Below are 22,540 nucleotides of genomic sequence, written 5' to 3'. Positions count from 1 at the left end.
TACAAGTTTAATGGCTAAAAAATATAAAAAAATTGATAGACAAAAAAAAAATTTAAATCGAAAGGTCAAATAAATTATTATGCAAAATAAATATTGGATTATAAATTAAAACATGTAATATTTATATTCAAATGTGTGTAAATATGGAATACAGTTATCAAACAAGAGTATTGGCCAAAGGGGTAAAATAGTGGCCAAGTTTCTGGAAATTATAGGGGCATTGTTCAGCTAATAACTTTATGATCCAAATTTGAGAAGGAATTTATGAAATTTATTCGTCCTTCTCATATTTTAAATTTTAATTGAATAATAAAAAATATGCGGTTTTTTTAAAATTTCTTTCTATTTTTTTTCCTTTTATTCTGATGCATCTATTTTTTAATAACAAATTTTAATCTCATCACAGTACACATTCAAATAATATTTGCATGCATACCAATATATAATTTATTATTAATTTGAGTATAAAATATTTATTAACTTATTATTTAAGTTTTTTATTGATTTGATGCCATTTTAAACAGGATCATCAATTCGGTTAAAAAAATTATAAAAATATATTTTATAACTATAATACGTCATATTATTCGAAAGTATTTTAGTTTTATTTAAGTACATAGTTTTCACACGCATACATGTGTGATAAGATTTCTAGTATTATAATAATGTTGATTGGATTAGTGTTACAAATTAACTCAACACTATCTCAAGATACATATTTCATATGTCATTATTAATAATATTGATTTTTTGTATATAATACACATTTTATGTGTTGCTATTAATTAGTTATAAATTGTACATTTCATTATTTAGTATATGTTATTTTTAAACACACATTTGTATTCTAAAATCGTAATTTTCACACGCAATACACGTGTAATAAATTTTTTAATCTTAGTCTTAATTTAGAGGTCAAGTTTTTCACTCTTGAATTAAAGTATCACGTTATCATTTTATTAGCAATAATCAATGAATAAGTGATCATTTTATCCCGCCACGTCACCACTGCCATCCAGTCTCCATAGTTAGCAGTTCCTTTACCCAAAACATTGCCAACTCCAACTGAAGCACACTTGAATCAACTATGAAAGGAAAATGACCCATTCCATCAATTTCTAACTTATAACACTCTTTACTATTTGTTTGTGCTAGTACCAGGAATCCTTTGTGAATCATTTTACAATGATAAATACATGTCTCTAATCTTGTTCATTAAGTTAACCAGAGGCTGGTCCATAAAAAGATTTCTATAGATTTATCATGTGAACTATTACTAGATCATATCAAGGTTCACTCAGTCCAATAAATTTTTTAGAATTTCACTATTATTTCTATAAGGTGTAATTAAATCACATCTTAATACAACACTCCATGATCTTATTTCAGAAGACATTTCTACAAAACAGCTGCCTCCAAACTCCTATTCTCTATGAACCCAACTAATCATTTTTAATACTCCATGTGAATTACATATCTTGTATCAACACACTGAAAAAATTCCCTGTGGAGCAAATACAAATGATCTAAATTATAAAAAGAGAAAAAAGTTACGGCTACTGTGGGCTTGGGACCAATGAAGTTGTCAACTATAACGGGCTAAGTCTTGGATCACTTAGTTTCTACTTGACCCTGAATTTCTAGTTTCTGTAAATGGGTTTAAGGCCATAGTTAGCCGCAGTCAGCTTCTTGGACCTAACGGACCAATTGACATTGCAAAAAAAAAACAGTAAATTAACACGACAAAACTTCAAGTAATTGTCTTATGCTTTCGATGCATATGGAGAAGAAATGTCGTCAATAGAAAGAAGATTGATCAACTGGCATTGGCTTTTCCAATGAAGGGAATATAATAACATTCAATCAATACAGCCTAATATATACCAATATAAGACAACTATAAACTTTAAACATGGACTAAAAAAAAAAAAACCAATACTACAGGTGATATTTGAAACATAAATATATTGCCCGTGATACATTTATCGGATAATTATTTAATATATCGGTCGTAAAATTTTTTTTATTTTACACATAAGGTTAAAAGATTGACAAGTACCCTTTTTATATTTAAAAAATAAAAATATAAATATAAATGAGACATATGACAGGTTGTTAATATTATTTATGAAACTAAAAAATTGCATCGATTGTATATCAAATAATAATCCATATATATTTTCATATTCTTCTTTTTGTTAAGTTTTCCTACGAGGTGTATTTCATGTAATTTCACATTCCCGGTTAAAATTATCTTATTTAGATTCAAAACATTTTAGACCCTCATAATCTCACATTCTTAAATTGTGTCAAAATATTGAAATATAAAATGTAATTCCAATATCACCCATTACTTAGATTATCTAAAATTATGGGTATAATTTGAAATTCTAGAAAAAATTGTCCTTTGTTTTTATTAATTTAACTCGTTTTTTTTCCAAATAAAATTTAAGTATAATTAAAAAAAATCCCCTTTTTCTTAATAGTAAAACAACAGTAGATCTTTCAAAAAAAACAGTAGATGTTTTTATAATAAAAAAACAACAACAGTAAATGTGATATTTTAAAATTATACATTATTTTTATTTATTCTATAGATTTATTTATCAGTATATTAATTATGATTTATAAATAAGGATTGATAATAAAATTATTTTTTACAAATTATTATAACTATGATTTATAGATTCATTTCAATTTTATATATTTACTAATTAATATATAAATTGTAATAAAAACAAAAATATAATAATTTAATGAAAATTAGATTAAAAAAATTAAAGTTGTTAATAACAAATTCTAAAATAATAAAATTAATAAAATATACTTTTAAATAATCTTATATTGCATGCAGCTAACTTTAAAATTTTACATTTTAGTGAAATAAATCAACAAAATAAAACTGAAGATAGTCAGCAATCCATAATTTAATATTCTCCTAATAAGCTAGCAAACGCTGAAGCAGTTTCTTACCAGATTGTTCCTTCTCCAACTACGGTTTCGTACAATATAATTATGTGGTGGGCATGTGGCAGAACATGCTTCTGGTTGTATTCCGATACAACTATGGCACATACTTCGACGTGTAGGTGTGTGAAAATATGTTAGCCGGTGGTGGCTGGCGGGTTTAGACGCACCGAATCATTCAAATGGTGTTGGAAACTACGCTTGAGCTACCCACCTATGCTAACCTATCCTACCCTCAGGACCAGGGTTTCACAAATTCTTAGCTATTAAAAAAGATTGCGGTGTCTTAGTTTACATCCCTATTGTGTCTGTTTTGGGACCCAACCCTATTTCTTTCTTAATTATTTAATAATATTTTAATAAATTTCTCAGGTTATTAATTCATAATTTTTGTATTTTTATTTTGAATCTTGAATTCCAACCTTAAATCTCGAACTCAAATCCTAACTCTTGAATTCAAACTTAAATTTTAAATTCTGAGAGTTTGGGGTTTAAGGTTCAAGATTCGGAGTTCAGTGTTTAGAGTTTGAAGTTTTAGATTTAAAGTTTAGAATTTAGAGTTTATAATTAAAACTTGGGGTTCGAGGTTTGAGATTTAAGGTTTATGATTTAATGTTTTAGATTCGAGTTTTCAGGGTTCTAGGTAAAAAAAAATACCAAAATTATATGTCAATAACATAGAAAAAATTATTAAAATGTCATTAAATAATTAAAAAGGGACTATGAATAATGTGATGAGAATGATTGATAAAATGATTTATAATGTTTTTCCTATGTTTAAATAATATATTAAGGTTGTTTGACTCATTCCTATTAGTAAGAATTACTTATTAGTAAAATGTGTGAGATATTGATTTATTCCAATCAATGAGGCATAAATTGTAAATATATATAGTTAGGTTAACAAATTGACAATGATTTTCTATATTGAGCATATTTAAAACATATGGATAGATTATAACATTTTTAAACCTACCATATGAATAATCTAAACCCAATAAAACTTTAGAAGGCTTCTATTTTTTTTATACATTATATCAAAGTTATTAATGTAATAAGTATAGATATATGCTTATAACATCATTCATTCATTATATTTGAGTTAGTAATTAATATCTAAATTAAAAGATAAATAAACGAAAGAATTTAATTAACATGATATTAATACTTTAAAGATTCATAGCAACTATTGTTGCCCAATTTCAATAGAGGAAGGATTTGAAAAGGCTGAAAATCATTCAAGAAAACAAAGGTGTGGGGATTGGAGAATAGTAGCCTACTCATTTGGGAAATCAAGATTTGAAACCGTATATCAATATAGCCTGCTTGGGGCAAACAAAAACGAAAACCTAATATTTCTCGTTGACTACATGGCGGCAGACAGGCGCAGAACACACGTACCTTGCATTTTACGTTATCTAAGCTTCCACCATTACCTCTAACACTAAGCTGCTTGATGGACCACTTTTAAACCCTTGGATCTTCTCTCTTTCAAAACTTTTTGCATTGTTACCATAACTTCGATGTTTTCCATGCAAATTTGTTACGAACAACAACAACAACAACAAAAAAAACCTCTCTCTTAGACCCCAATTTTCATCTTGGACCTTGAAACAAGTACTTAAATTTACTACAAATTCCATTTGTGATTGCAAACGAAAAAAAGCATTGAGATTCCCATATAGTTTCAACTTCAATCTCGTTGACACAAGTGGGGTGATATATTGGAGTGTTCAGATGCAATATATTATAGTATTCAAATATCTTCCATGTGTAAATATTTTTAAAAAAAAAATCAATTCAACTAGATTTCTTCTCTCTATATATAATTACTTTGAAAAGCTAGGCAGATGTTGGAAACCATAGCCTTGACTTGGGTTTTGCTACATAGGTGCTAAAACCTATATTTGACTTGATAATTTGGTCATCAATCAATCAATCTCCCTACCTCTAAAACCCTAGTTTGCTTCTCTTTTCATTTACTCAACATAAGCCATTTCTAGCAAGACAAATGGCTGCTGAGAGGATCATAACATGCCTCTCCATTTTGCTTCTATTTGCTGCATTGATCTCCATTGCACAAGCCATCCAAGGTACATACATAACACTACATCAAAATCCTTTTTATTTAATATGCATGTTGCTTATAATTTTGTTTTATACAGATGGGATCCCAGATTCAAACCACATGACAGTTCCAACTAGAAAGGTAATAATAAAACTAATAACAAGGTGTCTAATTTAACTTTTCTTGTTGCATGATAAATGAATGTTTTGTATATCTGAAAAAAAGAAATGGGGTTTTACCAGGGATTGTTGAAAGGTGGTAATGAACATGCTGCAAGTGTAACTGCTGCTATAAACAAGAAATGGCTAAGAGGGAGGAAAATGGTGCAAATGAAGAAGCTGAATGATGTGGAAAACATGAGTGGTGCCTTTGGACTTGGTGGGTCGACTTCAAAGTTATCAAAGTGTGGGAATAATAATAATAATAATAATAAAGGGTGCGACCAAATTACTGTGAATTTGCCTGATGAAGTGGATGAACATCGGTCAGGTTTTGTGGCTTTCAATGCTGATTATCATACACCAAGGCACCACCCTCCTAAGAATAACTAATCATGGAAAATATATATATTAATAGTTTTCTTTGAATAAGGAATGTTAGTTTTGATGGGGAATATTCTGTTAAAATACACTTCTGGTTTTGCTTACATCTATGTATGAATGTTGTTAAAACTTATAAAGTATTTATGCCTTCTTTTTCTAATTATACTTGACTTTCGACTGTCCTTTTTTGGGTGGTCATTTGATGCATGAGAGACAGAGCTTAAATTGCCCAGAATCAACTAAAGTATTGAAAGGAGGTAGGAAAAACCAGACCATTATAATTATAATCTCTGCATTCAGAGTGTATATTTTACTTTCCATTATCATTTTTAAAATTTAAGTACTAATCAGGGACCTAACTAAAGAGGGGGCTGGTCGGGGCATCAACCCCTCCCTTAGCATCTTTAGTTATTATCATTATTATTATAGATATTTCATATTTGTAGGCTTGGGTTTATTTAAAAAAAAACATAATTATAGATTTGACTACCATTTCTTAAATTTCATTTGTAAAATTTAGCTTTAAATTATATTATTTGTAATTCTTTATGAAAAATTTATAATTTTTAATATATCCCTTCAAAATACAGTAGTGGTTTTTTTTTCTTTAAATTATATTAAAATAATTTTGAGTGCATAATAAATTCTATAATACAAAGTAAATTTTTCTTTAAATATAAAATACAAGTAGCTGATTCCAACAAAAATTTGAGGCTTCTTCAACCTTTATTTACTTTCGTTTGACCACAGAATTAGAGAGTCCCTTTAGATGGTGATTGGATCAGCATTTGGCTTACATCTCAATTTCAAACATATACATAGTTGAAGATTAGTGGGTGAGAGCTATTATTTGAAGGGGCACACCTCTGGAAAAACCTTAAAAAAAAACAGGAAAGAGAGCAAAGTGATTCTTGAGAAAGAAGAAAGGCTGTTAAGTGGAAGTAAAACTGAAATTAAATATGATTTAAAGTTGTCATATTTAAGAATTATCACAATGTCTTGTTATTTCAAATTCATGCAATAGTTATCACATCACGTACCAACGTTCAGATAGCTGACTCAATGGTCATTAGAACCATGCTAGCATAATAACGTCGATAACATAACCTATTAACTAGAAGCCTATTTATCATATTTAAAGCACAAGGGGAAATTGTGTTTCCCTTACTAATGTTAAAACTATATATCATGCATGTTTAGTGTTTTCCAAAACTATTCAAGTTAATATTAATTTAATTAAGAGATAAATAATTTTCAAAAGTCAAAAGATTTAACTTTTTGAAACAATATAGTTACATTTAGTACTTAATTTTTACTAAATTATCAAATAATTTTCTAACATATATTCAGTAGTTATAAATTTTGCGTAATGCATAATTTTGTCCCTAAATTTGATATTTTTTATATTAATAAAATCATGAAAAAAATCAAATGTTCTAATAATATTAGTAATTAACCTTCGTCTAATCAACTTTAAAACTTGAATTAAACACTAAAATGTTAACATCATTACTTTTGGGCACCAAAATATATAACTTTTGTCAAATATAATTATCAAATTAGACAAAAAAAATAATACAAATATCACATTAAAAAAAATTGTCAAACTCAAGTACTAAATAATATATTAAACGTATAGATTTCAATAATAAAAAACGCAATAGTAAAATTAAGAAATGTAAGAGGGTTATGGCTTAGGCTAGGCCTATTGGGTAGTTGCCCAAACAAACTGAAAAAATGGCCTGTTTTTGAGATTTGAGTGGGCTGGGGACGACGCCTGCTTGAGTATCTAACATGCTGATCTCAAACCATGCATGCCACCATCCCAATGCATGCATGTATGTAACTTACACAGCATATAATATTATTCCTCAGACACGAGGTCTCACTGTTGCTTAATTAATTTCCCCCTTTTCACAAATAATACTAATAATTTGTTGCGGAACCTCCATTTCTGTCATCTTCTCATATATTTTTACGTACTTGAATGAGTACTTCACCTGCAAGTATACATAACATAGTTCCTAAGAGGCCAGGATACTATTAGCGGTCTCCTGCTTATCATTGTTTGCTTTTCTCTAGGGATTTATCATTGTATCTTCAATTACAATCAATCCCTATTCCCTATATATATATATATATTAAGTATGAGATAGACGATGACCCACAAGTGGCAGCAAGATAAGCAAGAAACAAGACCCAGGTTTATGAATAAGAGAAAAGGAATAGGGCTCCACCTCCAACTCTATCCAAAACAGTTTTTAAGCAGGTTGGTACAAAGCCCTATTCTGCTTCACCAAACCAGCTTTCAACGTTTATCCAGATTTAGTTCAACTCTGCTTTCTACACTTTAATCATCTTCATTTTTTAAACTTTTCCTTATTATATGAAAGTAAATCTGTATACCGTTTGAGGTTCACCTGCAGGCTAAGTTTAAGGCAGAAGATCTTCCTTTTGACTGCCATATATATAAATACTAACCTTTAAGTATTTTATTCAAAACTATAATTTGCTTTTCCTGTGTTGTTATTTTTTTTAATAATATTTGAGTTTTTTTTTTGTTTATTTAAAATATTACATATTTTTTTTACACTAAAATTTTATATCTAGATGATTATAAACTTTTATATAAGTTAAAATTTGTGTACTTCCAGTTCCACCTCTGATCAGTTTGTTCACTTCAATATTCGACAAACTATAGGGCAGAATCACATCAATGGAGACTTAGTGGAACTACAAATATCTTCCTTTTTTTTTAATAATGTTATATTGATATTTTTACTATTTACTTCCTTCTAATTTCAAAATTACAATTATATATCATTAAAAAAAACGACATGTAGTTTGTAACTTTCAGAATTTTAATAAATTCTTTTTACTTACTAAAAATAATAAACTAACTTTAAAAAGATAACCATATTCAATAGATTAAATAACAAATAAAGTGATTTATGTTTCCAAGTCCTTCCTTTTCCCTGTTATTAACTTTTCCCTGTTATTAAGAAATATATATATATATATTGAAGCATAGGTTCAAGAATAGTAAAAATAAGATCTGATATAAGATTTTATTAATTAAGATTTATCATGTTAAATTATTAAAAATAAGACTAAATGCATAAGCATTCTTAAATTTATTAATTTTTTGAAATCTTCGATCTTATAGTTTTAATATTCCAAATTAGTACACAAGTAATTCGGAGAAAGTGACTTTTTATTTTGTAAAAAATAGATATTAGAAAAGTTACGTATGCGTAATTTAGGGGTCATAACCTTAATATATATATAATTGTTGCACATTAACCCTAATTTCTAATCAATTTATCATCAATTAGAAATTAATTACTAGAGTATCTATACATATTTAGACGATACTTTATTTAATAACTAAATCTCAATAAACCTGATTAATTTTAATTTGGAGTAATATTTTTATAATAGTAAATAATAACATATAATTATTTTTATTATAACGGTAAAACAAATATAATTTTAGAAAGTCGAAAAATACATTTCATTTAATGAAAGCAGCTGACAAATTAAAGGGAAAGAAAAACCATGTTCCAGCCATTGAAAGACTTCCCAAAACAAACAATCCAACTTGCAGGCAGGGGGCAGCTCCATTATTCCAGCTTTTTTTTCTCAAGTATAGTTTGTAATATTAAAATTGGATGAACATAATTTTCCAAAGACAAAAGAAAGAAAGGCAAGTGTAAGAGCATGGGATAGATGGGGGTCCAACCTTTGGTTAACTGATAAAATAGCAGTGTCTTAATTGGGACCCCAACCAACATTATGTGAAGTTCTTTTGTTGCTTTCTAATTATATGTCCCTTGCTTTCAATGTTAGCATCCACCTCCATGCTTTCTTTCAAACCACTCTGGTTTTGTCCAATTTAAGTCCTCACTTTCAATCAAATCCTGTAAGGGATTTTATCTCAACAAACATTCAATTCAAGTAAAACATCCCGTTAATATATAATTTATATAAGAAAAAATTCCAATGCTACATACTGAGGTAGATTCAAACCGACCTATTGAATTAGACACATAAGCGTGCTGCACTATATTGGTGCCAAAATAATGTTTCATTTTCATGAAGATGTGAATTGATTTAGACAAGCATCTGTCTTTTTGAAAAGGAAAATCATAAAAAGTGGTTGGTTTTAAAGAAAGTAAAAATGAAATTCAATAACAATCTATGGATGTCATCCATATGTTTTTCAATCACCTTATCAAATTTATCATCGCCAAATATCCTTTTCGCTCTTCTGTTTTCATATAATTTATTTCAGAATTCCATCAAGATTAATTAAAATGGAGATTTTAGAAAATAATATTAATGTCCGATATAGTTTCTCTAAAAAATTCCAACTCAAACCCTTAAAGCCGGATTGTTATAATTGATAACAGTTGATAAAGGTTCCGTAGATTTATAAATTTTGTAAACTTTCAAAATCCACGTCATTTTTTTTTAGATATTTTCATTAATAATTTGATCAATATAATTTGTCTTTGTTCATATCAATATCAAATATAGAACACTCTCTAAAATTACATTCATTACTTTATGCTTTTAACTATAAAACAAAACTGCCTAAGTTACGAAAGTGAAATTTGAAAGCAACAAAACACATGAATTTTTTTAATAATACAATTTATCTTTAAATAAATCAATAAAAAAAATTGACTCTCTTAACTCTTAACCCATCTCAAATTTAATCCAAACTTGATCTTTTTTTTTCTTTTCTGAAAAAGATATATGCATCTCTTTCATGAATCAGACAAGGAACTGTATGGATGTTCCATCACTTTCACATCCAGAAGAACCCATGGAATAGCAAGAAGAAAAATTCCCAATCTCAAAATGAATCCACTATGAACTTGAAAGCAAGCTTTCTGAAACACAAATATTGAACTATTCTTTATTTACATAAATGCTCTCCCTTTTTATATATTATTTATCAAACAAGGTCCATAAGAAGGTGATTCAAGTGAAAGAAAAAGAAAAAACAAAAACAAAATCAAAGATCTTAAAAGAAGAAATAAAACCAATTCTACTTAGCTGAAATGAAGCCAAAGAATATTTACATCAATTCCTCGTAATGCTGCTCCCAAACTACAACAATTCCCGCGGCCAAACCCATATTACTCAAATCTCTCCTAACAATCCTTCATCCCAAGTGCAAACAATCCTAAAACTCATTTCAACTATCTGGTAACGATATACGGATATCTCGATATCAAAACTGGCACGAAGTACCGAGCCTCTGTATCTGCTTCTGACCTAAAGTAACCGATTTTCGTTTTTCAAATCCCGGGTAGAGCAACTCCTGGAACTTCTCTAGGAAAAGAGTCCATTCCTCCTCATTCATGTCAGCCAGCTTCACAAAGCTCACATTTCCTGGGAGCTGCTCAGTTGCACTCCTATGCCCAGATGAGTTATTAAGGTAACCGTTTTCTTGCTTTGTTCCAGAAAATTTTGAATACTTCTGGCTCTTGTCACCTAAGCTGGTATTTTTGAACGACATTGAAAGCTTTGAAGTGGATGGGATCCTTCCAAGAGCTTTGAAAGTGGAAAAACATAGCTGCTCGGTTTCTTCTTCACTTTCTTCTTCGTCTTCCTCGAAGCATTCCTCCAGCTTTGAAAGTGGAAAATGATTACTTACAAATCCGTTTCCCAATTGGAATGGTGCTCTGCTCATAAAATCATCTGTAGCCATTTTCGGGTTTAAGTCTGACTCTGGTTCCTCAAAGTCGATATCAAATTGGAACTCTGCGTCTCGCACATCGGACTTAGGGGATGACAGCTCCCTCTCTGCTATCAACCTCCTTGCCTCAAGACAAATAACTTCTAGCTCACTAGGTTCCTCCTCTCCAGCCCGGAATTCTCTACTCATCATCTCACCAATTTCAGCAAGACAGAGACCAAAAGCAGCAGCTTCCTTGAGGAAAATAGTGCAGAGTACCAGAACGCGTAGGCAAGCCTCCCGAATCATGGGGAGTTCCCTTCGCAGCATCTCGCAATCCTTCATAGGATCAAGCTTCTGTATATACTCAAGTTCATCCTCGGAGAAAGGAATTGAAGCCTGAGGCCAATGAATCCACTCAAAGTATGGATCCTCCAAAGTTTCTGGCAAGCAAAGGCCGTGATCAATAGGAATGAGTTCCATCTGACCAAACCTTCCAATACCATCAAGCTTCCTAACTAAAAGATTTCCTGCATGCCTGTCCGTGTTGAATATACGTATATCAAGTATTCCTATGCGGTGCACAGAAGTAACAGGGAAGCTTGAAGTTCCATGATCACTAGCATCAAAATCATGCCGAATAAACTGTTGGCACGATGCAATCTTGCTAACCAGATTCTTGTGAGGCCTATTTCTGTTCACACCACCATTAATGTTGAAGACTGAGTGAGTAATCTTCACCAGCGCGGTCGGTGGCACATTGGCAAAATAATCATGGTCCAGAAGGTAGGCAACAACTTCTCTGAAACCAGTCTCCCCCACACGAACCGAACGTTTCAAACCTGGTTGACCAAGGGCTTTACCAACAAAGCCTTTTGGATTGTTTGGTGCAAAAGGTTCTTCATCTGTCGGCTTCACGATAGCAACATTCTCACCTCTGGGATTCCTAAAGTAGTAGGCACCCCCCAGACCACTATGAACAGGAAGTGGATCAACACCCATCTTAATTGCCTTAACAATGTCCTTCACCACCACTTTTAATACGTTAAAGCTATCAGAATGTCCCAGTATCTCAATAGGACCACTTTTATCTCTCTGCTGAAGATCTTTTCCAGTTGGTGAAAGACAGGGAGTAGAGGAGCTTCTGTGTAGATAGTTCCTTGTTAGGAGAAGCGGAGAGTCGTTCCGAACGGCACTAAGATCATTCTTCAACTCCACATCCCCAAAAGTCAGCGAGCTTTGCTCGGCAGGGAAATTGAGGGCAACCTGCAACCTTCTTTTAACTGTATGAGCACTGTCACTGCGATCCAACTCCATACCCAATACACAACCGGTCTCTGTTTGCACAAAAACCCGTCTCCTCCCAACAGGTTGTTTCCCTTCCATTCTATTGTTCCTAGGATATTCCCCTCTAAGAGGACTTTTGAAAACTGCAACTGCCATCTGAGTTTGAACAAGACTGTCCAACTTGCGAGACATAAAATGTCTAGAAAAACCGATCACCGGTTTCGTGGCAGTTGGAGGCAGAAGCGACACTGGAAGAGAGCTTCTTCCCCTCCAAGAAGACCCCAAACTGGGAACCCAATCGCAAATGAACAAGGGAAAACTCTAATTCACCAACAATCATCAATCAATGAAACCAAAACTAAAACCCCAGCCCAAAAACTAAATCAGAGAAAATAGAAGAACATAACCCAATTGACAGAACTGGCAGACCAAAACATCCTTGTACTACATCCAATAAGGTGTCCACAAACAGTAGAAATCCCCCAAAAAACCTGAAAAAAATAAAAGAAAGAACAAAGACTCGGAATAAACAACCCTGATTTTGATTTAGCACAAAACAGTATTACCATCAATATATACACCAAATAACCCGAAATCTATTGGAACATAGACAAACTAGTGTATAAAGCTAGCTAAGACCGAAGTAAAGTATCAGTTATCAAAATGAATGCATTCATGGTATCCAAAACAAAGAAAATCCCACATCAAAAAAAAAAAAAGAGAGAGAGAGAGAGAGAGTGAAATCAATGCATTTCTTCAATATTCAACGAATCAAAGTAAGTTGTTAACCTGAATATTAGCTTAAAAACATTCGTATTAGCAATTGCACAGGAAATTTCAATAGTAAACTTTTTTCTCACTCTCATTTCTAAAAAGAAACGCTCAAATTGAAACGTAATTTTTTTTTCAATTAATTCAACCAATAGATAATAACGAGAACTCTCTGGACATTGAATCTTCAACTTTCCATTTACATAAAAACACAAACTTGAAGCTCCAAAAAAAACTTAAAACATATAAATTTGATGAAAATTAGCTTACCGGCTGTTAAGATCCGAATAAAGGGCACATAGAAATCTCCGATTATCCGCAAATTTGAAGTTTCAAGAAAATAAATTGGAGTTGATTTTAGAATCGGTGAACAAAGAGGAAGAATTTAAAGGTAAGTGCAAAAAAACAAGGGAAAGACTCGTCCGAGTAGACTCAGTTGTCTAAACAAAGGAAAGTCTCCTTCTTTATCTCACTCACTGCCTATTTTCCTTTTCCTTCCAACTCCGAATGGCTCTATCCTTTCCGGAAGAAACGGTCTTTTTAACTCTAATGTGTTACCGTTCCAGGGTTAATTAACTAACCCTAGTTAACACTGGCCTTTATCCTTTTATCCACACACCATTTTAATGTACTCCCATTCCATTCATTTATTTTATATCCCAAACTTATTCATATTTAGGGTTTCTATCCCAGTGATAATGATTCAGTTGCTTTGGGACAAAGTTATTATTAATGCAAGACATTATAGCGTTTTTAAACATCGAATCCAACATTTAAAATATACAAATTTCATGTTTTTCTACAAAATATTTCCTTTGTTGCTGCTTTTTCATTTAATTAATTTTTATTTTTATTCAAGTATTACGCGAACTACAAAATCGGGCCTTCTGTAGGAAGGCTCTAGAACAAGAAATTTTGGACCGTTGGATGTAGAAAGGAACTGGAAGGGGAATTGCGGAATTGGACCGTTGTATGGCATTTCTTTGTCTGTTTCTCTTTGGGGATTTATATATGACGTGGACTGACCCCATCTTTTTACGATTTATTTTTCTTTGCCGATTTGATCGGCGATCTAACTCGTTTATTTGACCGGAAACATCCTTTCTTTGACTTCATATTATTTCCACTTGGATCCTAATTTATTTCTTTTGTGTGAATAAATTCTACAAAAGGATACCAAATGTCTTTTAATTATTTTATTACACCTAAAAATAAATGGTATTATTTGTCAAGTTTTTTTTCTCCTTTCACAATGTATAAGATAATAATCACAAATATTCATACTCTTTTATTTCATGGAAATATTTTTTAAAAGAGTTTTACCTCATTTTTTTGTAATGGCATTAGAAAAACTATTTGACTTATAACGGAATGTGCCACATAAAACATCCAACCAATCAGAATGTGCTACATGATAATTAGGTTTATTTAAAATAAAATTATTGAATTTAAATTCAAAAAAATGAAAATTTTATATATTTAAAAAACTTTTGACTTTAACTCATCATTGACTGGATGTTGATAGACTGTTGATTGGTGTTGACTTTAAATTTTAAATATTTTTCATAAATATAAATCTTTTAAAAACATATTTTTACAATTTATTAAAAATAATTAAAATTTTATATTTTTTTATTTTTTCAACTTTCAATGTTAAACTTTGTCAAGTTTTTCAATTTCTCTTTTCTTTAAAAATCAATTTCTAAACTTTATATTTTTTAGTTGAACTTTGTCCATTTTTGATAAATTTAGAGTTTTTGAAAAAAAATATGATAAATTTTCTAGAATATGTATTTGAAAATTTAAGTTTTTATTTTTTTGCAATTTTCTAAATTTTAAACACTTTTTTAAAAAATTATAATTTTTTTCAATTTTTATATACTATTTTGACTTTTTATATTTTAAATTTATAAAAAAAATATTTTTTAAACTTTGTAAAGATTATTTTGAATTATTTATATATTATATATGATCTTTTATATTTTTAATAAATATAATATATAATATTAAAAATAAAAAGAAGGCTAATGTGGCATGTTCTAATAGCACCACATGACCTTTTTCATTTTCTTTTATCACTCTGGACTAATTAGATATCAAATTGAGAAAACAAGTAAAGCTTGGGACCAAATTGAGTATTAATTATTTTTAAAATATAAACATTTATTGTTACGTTAATTGAGAGAAAATAATTTCCATCTTATATTCTACTCAAAAGTAAAAAAAAAAAAAGAAAGAAAGAAAGAAAGATATTTATAGATATTAAGTTAAAAGAAAGATAAAAGAAACTTTTAAGCTACTGGAGGGTGCCTTCTTTTCATATTAAAATCAAAATTTCTTTTTCAATGATGAAATTGTGTGTATCCGCACACATTAAATTGGGTGATGCAAAGTCTTAATTTTTGAGCCTTAAAATATCATGAATACATTCATTACTCTTGATAGAAATGTAATTTAAATGAAAATTCATAACTTCTCATTTGTTGATGCCAAGTTATCAATTTTAACTTAATTCATATTATTATTATAGTAACGAGATTTAAGTTTCTTTTTTTATTTATTTATTTAATAGTTGAAGAGAAAATAGATATTGTATAATAAATAATAGGTATTTGGAGGTATTTTAATAAATTAATTATATGAAAAAAGTTTTAAAGGAGACTTGCTAATCGAATCTCAACATGTATGTTTAGATATGTAATCAAGGACGAAATCATAATTTTTTTTTAGGAAAGTCGAAATTAAATTATAATTTTTACGATAGTAAAAATACAATTTTTTCATTTTAATATCCTATATCTTTATAAATTTTAAAAGATTAAATCAAATTTTTATATTTTTAGGAGGGTCAAAGTGCAATTTTACCTTTACTAATTTAAAATTTTAAAAGACTTAAATGGAAAATTTTCTATTTTAGGGGGGCGAGGCCCCTGCCCGCCCTCTAGTTTCGCCTCTGGATGTTATTGAAGAATGCATTGCAATATTCTTACATGAACTCGATGTGATTGATGAAGGTCCATAATTTTTTTCTATATAACACGTTATTTTGATGGAAGTAAACCAACATAATCTCATAAAAACTTTTCACTCTTTTTCATTTTATTTTCATATAGATTTGTTGATATAAGTTTAAATAAAGGAGGAGACAAGGAAGAGAGAGTGATGGTGCAAAGGAGGTCGATTCACCTAAATAAGCGAAGAGCCGAAAAAGGGTAAAAGGAGTAGGTAAATTGCTGCGAGGGCTAGGAAGGTTGATTTGCAGGAAGTAAGTGCTCAAAGTTACCAACGAGGAAGAAGATCATTTGTCCTTTAATCCGGAGAGTATTTATAGGAAGAGTCTTCTTGTCTAATAGTGGTGATATGGTAAGGTGATTATCATCATGAAGTATGTGAGGGATTTATGCAATAGGTATGCATATCAGGCTCAAATACGGTTAAGTATGTTAATTAAGGTTAACTAACTTAAGTAAGTTAATCATATATATTATTCGTTCATTAGTTTTATGCAAAACAAGGTTAAATAAGTTAATTAAGGTTAGATTTATGAGCAAAGATCAAAATCTATTCTTTGGGTATCCAAATGTTTGTGTTGAAAACCATGTAAAATTATTTTAGATTAATGTCCAGTTTGCCGGCTGACCAGGTGCTTTGCATGGCTCAGAATCGAAAATCCTACAATGTCTATCCAATGATATGGAGCCGCGTCAGGGTCAGACAAATTCGTCCAAAGCAGACAGACAAATGGAAAATAAATATTTTTTAATTAAAAAATGGGAAGTAAAGATAATATCGTCAGACAGGGAATATTAAATATAATTTCCTGTGGGCGCTTCTGCTCGTCTGCGCCTCACGTTTTTTTCTCTCTCACTCTTCTATCTCCTTTTTTTTTAATTAAAAATATTTTTTTAAATATTTTTCACGTACATTTTATTTTCTATGGTTAAGTTAAATGGTTATTCTTTTCAATAATATCGTTTCTAAGATTCTTATTGGGAATACAATGTATCTTACATTGGTATTAATATTTTAACAATATGATTGTCAAGTTCATCAATATAACTATACTTGTAATGCATGTAAAATTTTGAATCAATTTGATACTTGTATTATATAAATTTAAAATATTTTTTAATATATATATATTTAAGTATCAAAAGTTTTTTTTTAATTTCAAACAAATAATTAGGTAATCATAATTTATTTAAAAATTGACTTGTACGATTTATATGAATAAAACATAAAATATGATGAAAGAATTATTAAAATATTAATCAAATAAAAAATTATGAAATTTTATAAAATTATTATAGTTTATACTATCGTAATTTAATAAAATTTATTATTATTTTTATTAAGAAACTAATTGAATTAATAAGACAATTCCAATCAATGAAATTACTTAAGAGTCAAATTCAAATTACAATATATAATGTAATGAATTAAGGATATTAATGTATTTTAATTTTTAAAGAATAGCTGATCATATGATATGATGTGAGAGAACTAAGGAAGAATAGACGATTATTCTAAATTTGATGCTTGTTGAGTGTTTGTTTTTCCTCATTGTTCATAGTGATTCATCAATATATATATATATATGGCACAGTCCATTGATATGACGTGTTAGGAGTAGTTAGGCTACATGCATGGTGGTATGTTACCCTCTAGGAGTTGCACTTGTCCTAGCAAAAGGCTCATCAAACCATGGGCAAGCTATTGGGGAGTTAGCCAACCTCGCCAACTAGGACAAGTAGTGGGCACTGGCTATTGAAGGGATAGTATCAAATCCTTCATAAAAGGACCGTTAGGGTATGCCGATGATTCAGAAGACATCACACACTCTTTAACTTTTCTCGACATACTTTCTTCCAAATGTCTAGTTATATCAGCTGGAGAGTAATGATATTCTTTCCTATCGAGCTTGGCACGCCAAAGAAAAACAATGTTTTGCTCCTCATTAGAAGACACCAGCTTTAGTGAGCCACTAGGAAAAGTACTTACAAAACTTTGAACTATACCAAAACTTCTTCCTACGAGCACTGCTTCTGAAATAGGAACAATAGATAAAGTAAATGATGATGGAATCATGTTAATAACTTTACTGGGGACAACAGGATCTTTTCCTTTCTTTCGGCGAGCTTCCCTTAAGGATTCAAGTTCTTCTTCCTCCCATTTGCTCCGAGTCTCAGTGCTCACAGCCTCATTCGTTGTCCTCGGCCACTTGTGAGCATTGCCACTTCCCTTGCCCGCAGGGGAACTAATATTTTCTTGGCGAACACTCTGCAACAGTGATCCAATATCCATTCTGTCTTCAAGATCCTCAGAGGAGTTGGTGGACTCTCTTGATTGAACACCAAGAATACCTGCATCATCAACAAGTCATCATCAACAACATTAATAAGTGTACGAGAGCTCGCGCAACCTTCCTGCTCAATTGTGCGCACATAAGACCAATTGCGCGGTCGCAACCTACAATAGGAGTACAAAAATTAAGGGGTTTCATCGGTGGCACCATGAGGCCAGAAGAACTCTATAGGCAATACATTGACAGTGTCTGCGCCATTTGTGTTGTCAGTAGGTCGCCAACCATTGGGACTACTTTATAGAAGGCAAAACTTAAAAATATTCCTTACAATTAACAAATCCTCAAGCTTCAACATGCAACCTTTCCTTAGCCTCTTAAATTGTTCCTTACCAACTGTGATAGTAATGAATTCGCACTACATACACACAACCTTGCTAGGAATTGATTACTGGGTTAAAAATTTGAAACCACCCCAAACTTTTTCTTGATGAGCACATACTTGTACCAATTGAAGTGAAGGTTTGAGAAATGATTGCAAATTATAGTTTTGAATCCTACTCGAGTAGTGAAATACACTAACCCTAGCCTACTCCCGCGATTAGACGACTTCAGTTGATAAATATTATGAAAGACTAACAACAATGGAGGTTCATTTCGGAGGCAACAATTAGTGAAGTAAGTAATGGGGATCCACCATAAAAAGCCAGCCAACTGTCTCAAAGCAAAATACTATTCTCACTCAGAACAGTGTAGAAAAAAAGGGTGGAGGGGAAAGTGAAAACCAACCTCTAATGGGTGTGGAGGTAACAGAAAACTCCCGCCGCCTTGCTTAGTTTTCGGGCCTTTCCACAATCGTAAAGTCTTATGCAAAATTTGACAATTGCATGCCCCGCATGGTGATATGATGAATCATCTCATTCGGTTTAGTTTTGCATTGATAAAATGCTACCTCCACAGGTGTAGAAGCCTTACGCTGCTCACGATGATTAGTGCCCTCATTCACGAACCTAGATCCACAACCCCGGTTGCCACAACTAGAATAGTCACCACCCCGACCATCCAAACCATTTTTGACCCTAACCATGGTAGAAGATAATAGAAATAATAGTTGAAAGTCCAAAGATTTTTTTACCTACAAACGACAATTTCTCTTCTTACTGGCGGTATCTCATTAACTTTTTGAGTTGAAATAACTAATGAATAGTTTAAGGTTAAGTGAACGTTGTTTTAAAGAAGAAAACTTAAGAAAATGATTTGTTTTCCAAAAAATAAGCCCAATAAGCTACACGCAACTATATTCTCCTACTGTTAACAAAATGTATGTGATAAGCTTTAAATTCAAGAGTACGTAGCAAGCTTCAATTGCAAGGATTACTTATCCAAGTTTGTCTCAGAAAAGTCACTTTATAACTCTCCTTCGACAAAGTGGGAGACAAATTGTTATACAAATGATACAGAGCATGCCATGTAAACCATGCTTGCTCGACATATGTGCTTGCCACTCATTCTAGCTGGTTCTCATCACTCGTCTTAGTTGGTAAGGCTGGCTAGCTCCCCAGTAACTCACCCATGGTTTGGCAAGCCCTTTGTTAGGATACGTGCTACTCCTAAGGAGGGTAACGTGTCACCATGCATGTAGCTTTGCTACCCCTAACACGTCACATCAATAGACTGTGCCATATATATGTGTTGATGAATCATTCTGGAGAAGGAGGAGGTAAAGCAAACACTCAACAATGCTTGTTAGGCAAAAAAAGAAATTTGTGTAAAGACTGTAAAGGATGTGTAGCATCATGATGCAACTTTGCTAGTGATAGAGAAAATTGGCCAAATTAGGGATCAAGTAAACATTTGGCAAAGGGCCATATAAAACATTTGGATAGAAATGTAGATGCTTTACAAAAAATGTGTAATGCATTAAAAGATGACTCCTCTTAGACTAGCTTTCAAAAGGGCCAGAAGTTTACATGAGTTTTGACTTTATAATTTCACTAGCATTCTCATCTTGCCTAAGCGTGTGGAACATATCCCATTAGGCAAGTCATCAAGCTAAATGTGGATAGAGGCTATTTTTCTAGTCAACATTGAAGAGGCGTTGGAGTTATGTCTCCTAATGAAGGTGGTTTAGTTCTTTATAGGTCGACTCAAGCTATAAGAGGTCTCTTAACATTAGATGTATGGTTTGTTTGTTTACATGTAAAAAGGTTGTACAAAAAATATTTTCTACATTTTTCTGTGTTTGTTTCATAGAAAACAACTTAGTTAATGGAAAATAACTTACAGGTCAATGTAAAATAAGCCATTTTTCTAGTAAATTGACTTACCCTTTTGAAAAACATAAGTCATTTTTCGGAAAAGAGCTACTCTATAGGTAATTTTATTTTTATATAAAAATTAAATTAAATCAAGCTTAATATTATTATATTGATAATAATTTTTATTTTTATTTTTAAAAATATCTAAAAATATTAAAATAAAATATTATATTTTTTAGTATGATTAAACATACGTATTTAATTATTTATATTAAGTCATATAATAAATTATTAATATAATTAATATAATTTATTAAAATTTATTTAATATTTCAATTTTATTTTAATAATAAATTTTAAAAATAATATTTTTAAATAATATTTTTCACGTATTATTGAAAATATTCAATATTAATAATTTAATAATAAATATTTATTACAATTATAAATATATTAACAATAAATTTTTTGTAGTATAAATGTTAAAATATATGATAAGTCTGTACTCTTCACAAATTTGCAATTTAGTCTTTGTACTTTTATTTTTAAGAATTTAGTTCCTCTACTTTTCAGATTTGAAAATTAAGTCCATTGACATTGTTAAATTTTTTTGTCAATTTTATTGATGTCACATTTTTAAATAAAAATACTCACTTGGCAGTTATGTAATTAAAAAATAGCATTGTAATGAACCTGAATTTAACAAAAATATTTTTAATACATGAAAAAACAATATAAAATATAAATTTATAGATATAAAATAAACTCAATTAAATAATAAAAAAGATAAAAAAATCTCAATATGTATTTCATTAAAAATAATATTTATGAAATATTTGTAAGAAATTTATCAAATAACAAAAAATATTAAATTTTTTAAGAAAATAAATTATTTTTTAAAAATTATTTTCCGAAAAGTATTTTCATTTAAACAAACAAACTCTTGTTAAGTCCAAGGCTTTCACATTAGCTCTCAAATTGGCTAAAGACAGGAAATACATGAACATAAGGGAGATTCATTTGTAGTGGTGAACAAGTTCAAAAGGACAGACTAAAACTTGTCAATCCTCTGCCTACACCACTAAAGCTCACAAACTTGCATATATATATATAATTGCAGAAAGAAGTACTGAATAATAAACATAATTATATATTTATAGCTGAGATTGACATATTGAAATTACATATGATACAAAAGTATAACATATAAAAAGCTATACTATCAAATATATCATAAGACTAGAAACCGAAACAAAGTGGATATTCACAAATGTTAGGGGAAATATCGAAAATCCTAGTATAAAAGATAAACAATAATTGAGATTTTAATTATTTAGAATAATTCCCATCAACTTGATTATTCTTTCTAATATTTGCAATTTGCCTAGTATTTCAGCTTTCTTCTATATATTATTTCTTTCCTTTTTTACAAGTCCAGCATTTCATTGGACTCTAATAATTAAAAAAACAGAATCATATGTTATACTATACATTGATAATGGTAGTAGGAATGATCGCAAAGTAATAAAAAAAGAAAAATAAGAATACGCTAATTTTACGTAGAAAATCCTTATTGAAAAGAAATTATGGACAGAAGAAGAGAAATTTATTAATATTGAAAAACACGAAAGAAATGATGACCAATGGTCTTCAAGT

The 22,540-nt window shown here is 30.3% G+C and overlaps 2 protein-coding genes across 2 annotated transcripts; one reads left to right on the top strand and one right to left on the bottom strand.

The window, feature by feature from the left end:
- Positions 1–4,840: 4,840 nt before the first annotated feature.
- LOC107894711 (uncharacterized) lies at positions 4,841–5,664 on the top strand. Its single transcript, XM_016819958.2, has 3 exons — positions 4,841–5,060; positions 5,133–5,176; positions 5,278–5,664. Exons 1-3 carry the CDS (start codon positions 4,979–4,981, stop codon positions 5,584–5,586), a joined length of 435 nt encoding a protein of 144 aa, XP_016675447.1. The 5' UTR covers positions 4,841–4,978; the 3' UTR covers positions 5,587–5,664.
- Positions 5,665–10,504: 4,840 nt separating this feature from the next.
- Positions 10,505–13,986, bottom strand: LOC107894990 (phosphatidylinositol 4-kinase gamma 5). Its single transcript, XM_016820156.2, has 2 exons — positions 13,595–13,986; positions 10,505–13,044 (listed from the first exon to the last, which is right to left on the bottom strand). Exon 2 carries the CDS (start codon positions 12,743–12,745, stop codon positions 10,820–10,822), a length of 1,926 nt encoding a protein of 641 aa, XP_016675645.1. The 5' UTR covers positions 12,746–13,044; positions 13,595–13,986; the 3' UTR covers positions 10,505–10,819.
- Positions 13,987–22,540: the final 8,554 nt, after the last annotated feature.

This window comes from Gossypium hirsutum, chromosome A13 (assembly GCF_007990345.1).
Source record: "Gossypium hirsutum isolate 1008001.06 chromosome A13, Gossypium_hirsutum_v2.1, whole genome shotgun sequence".
Classification (NCBI taxonomy): domain Eukaryota; kingdom Viridiplantae; phylum Streptophyta; class Magnoliopsida; order Malvales; family Malvaceae; genus Gossypium; species Gossypium hirsutum.
This window is presented reverse-complemented; position numbering and strand designations above follow the sequence as displayed.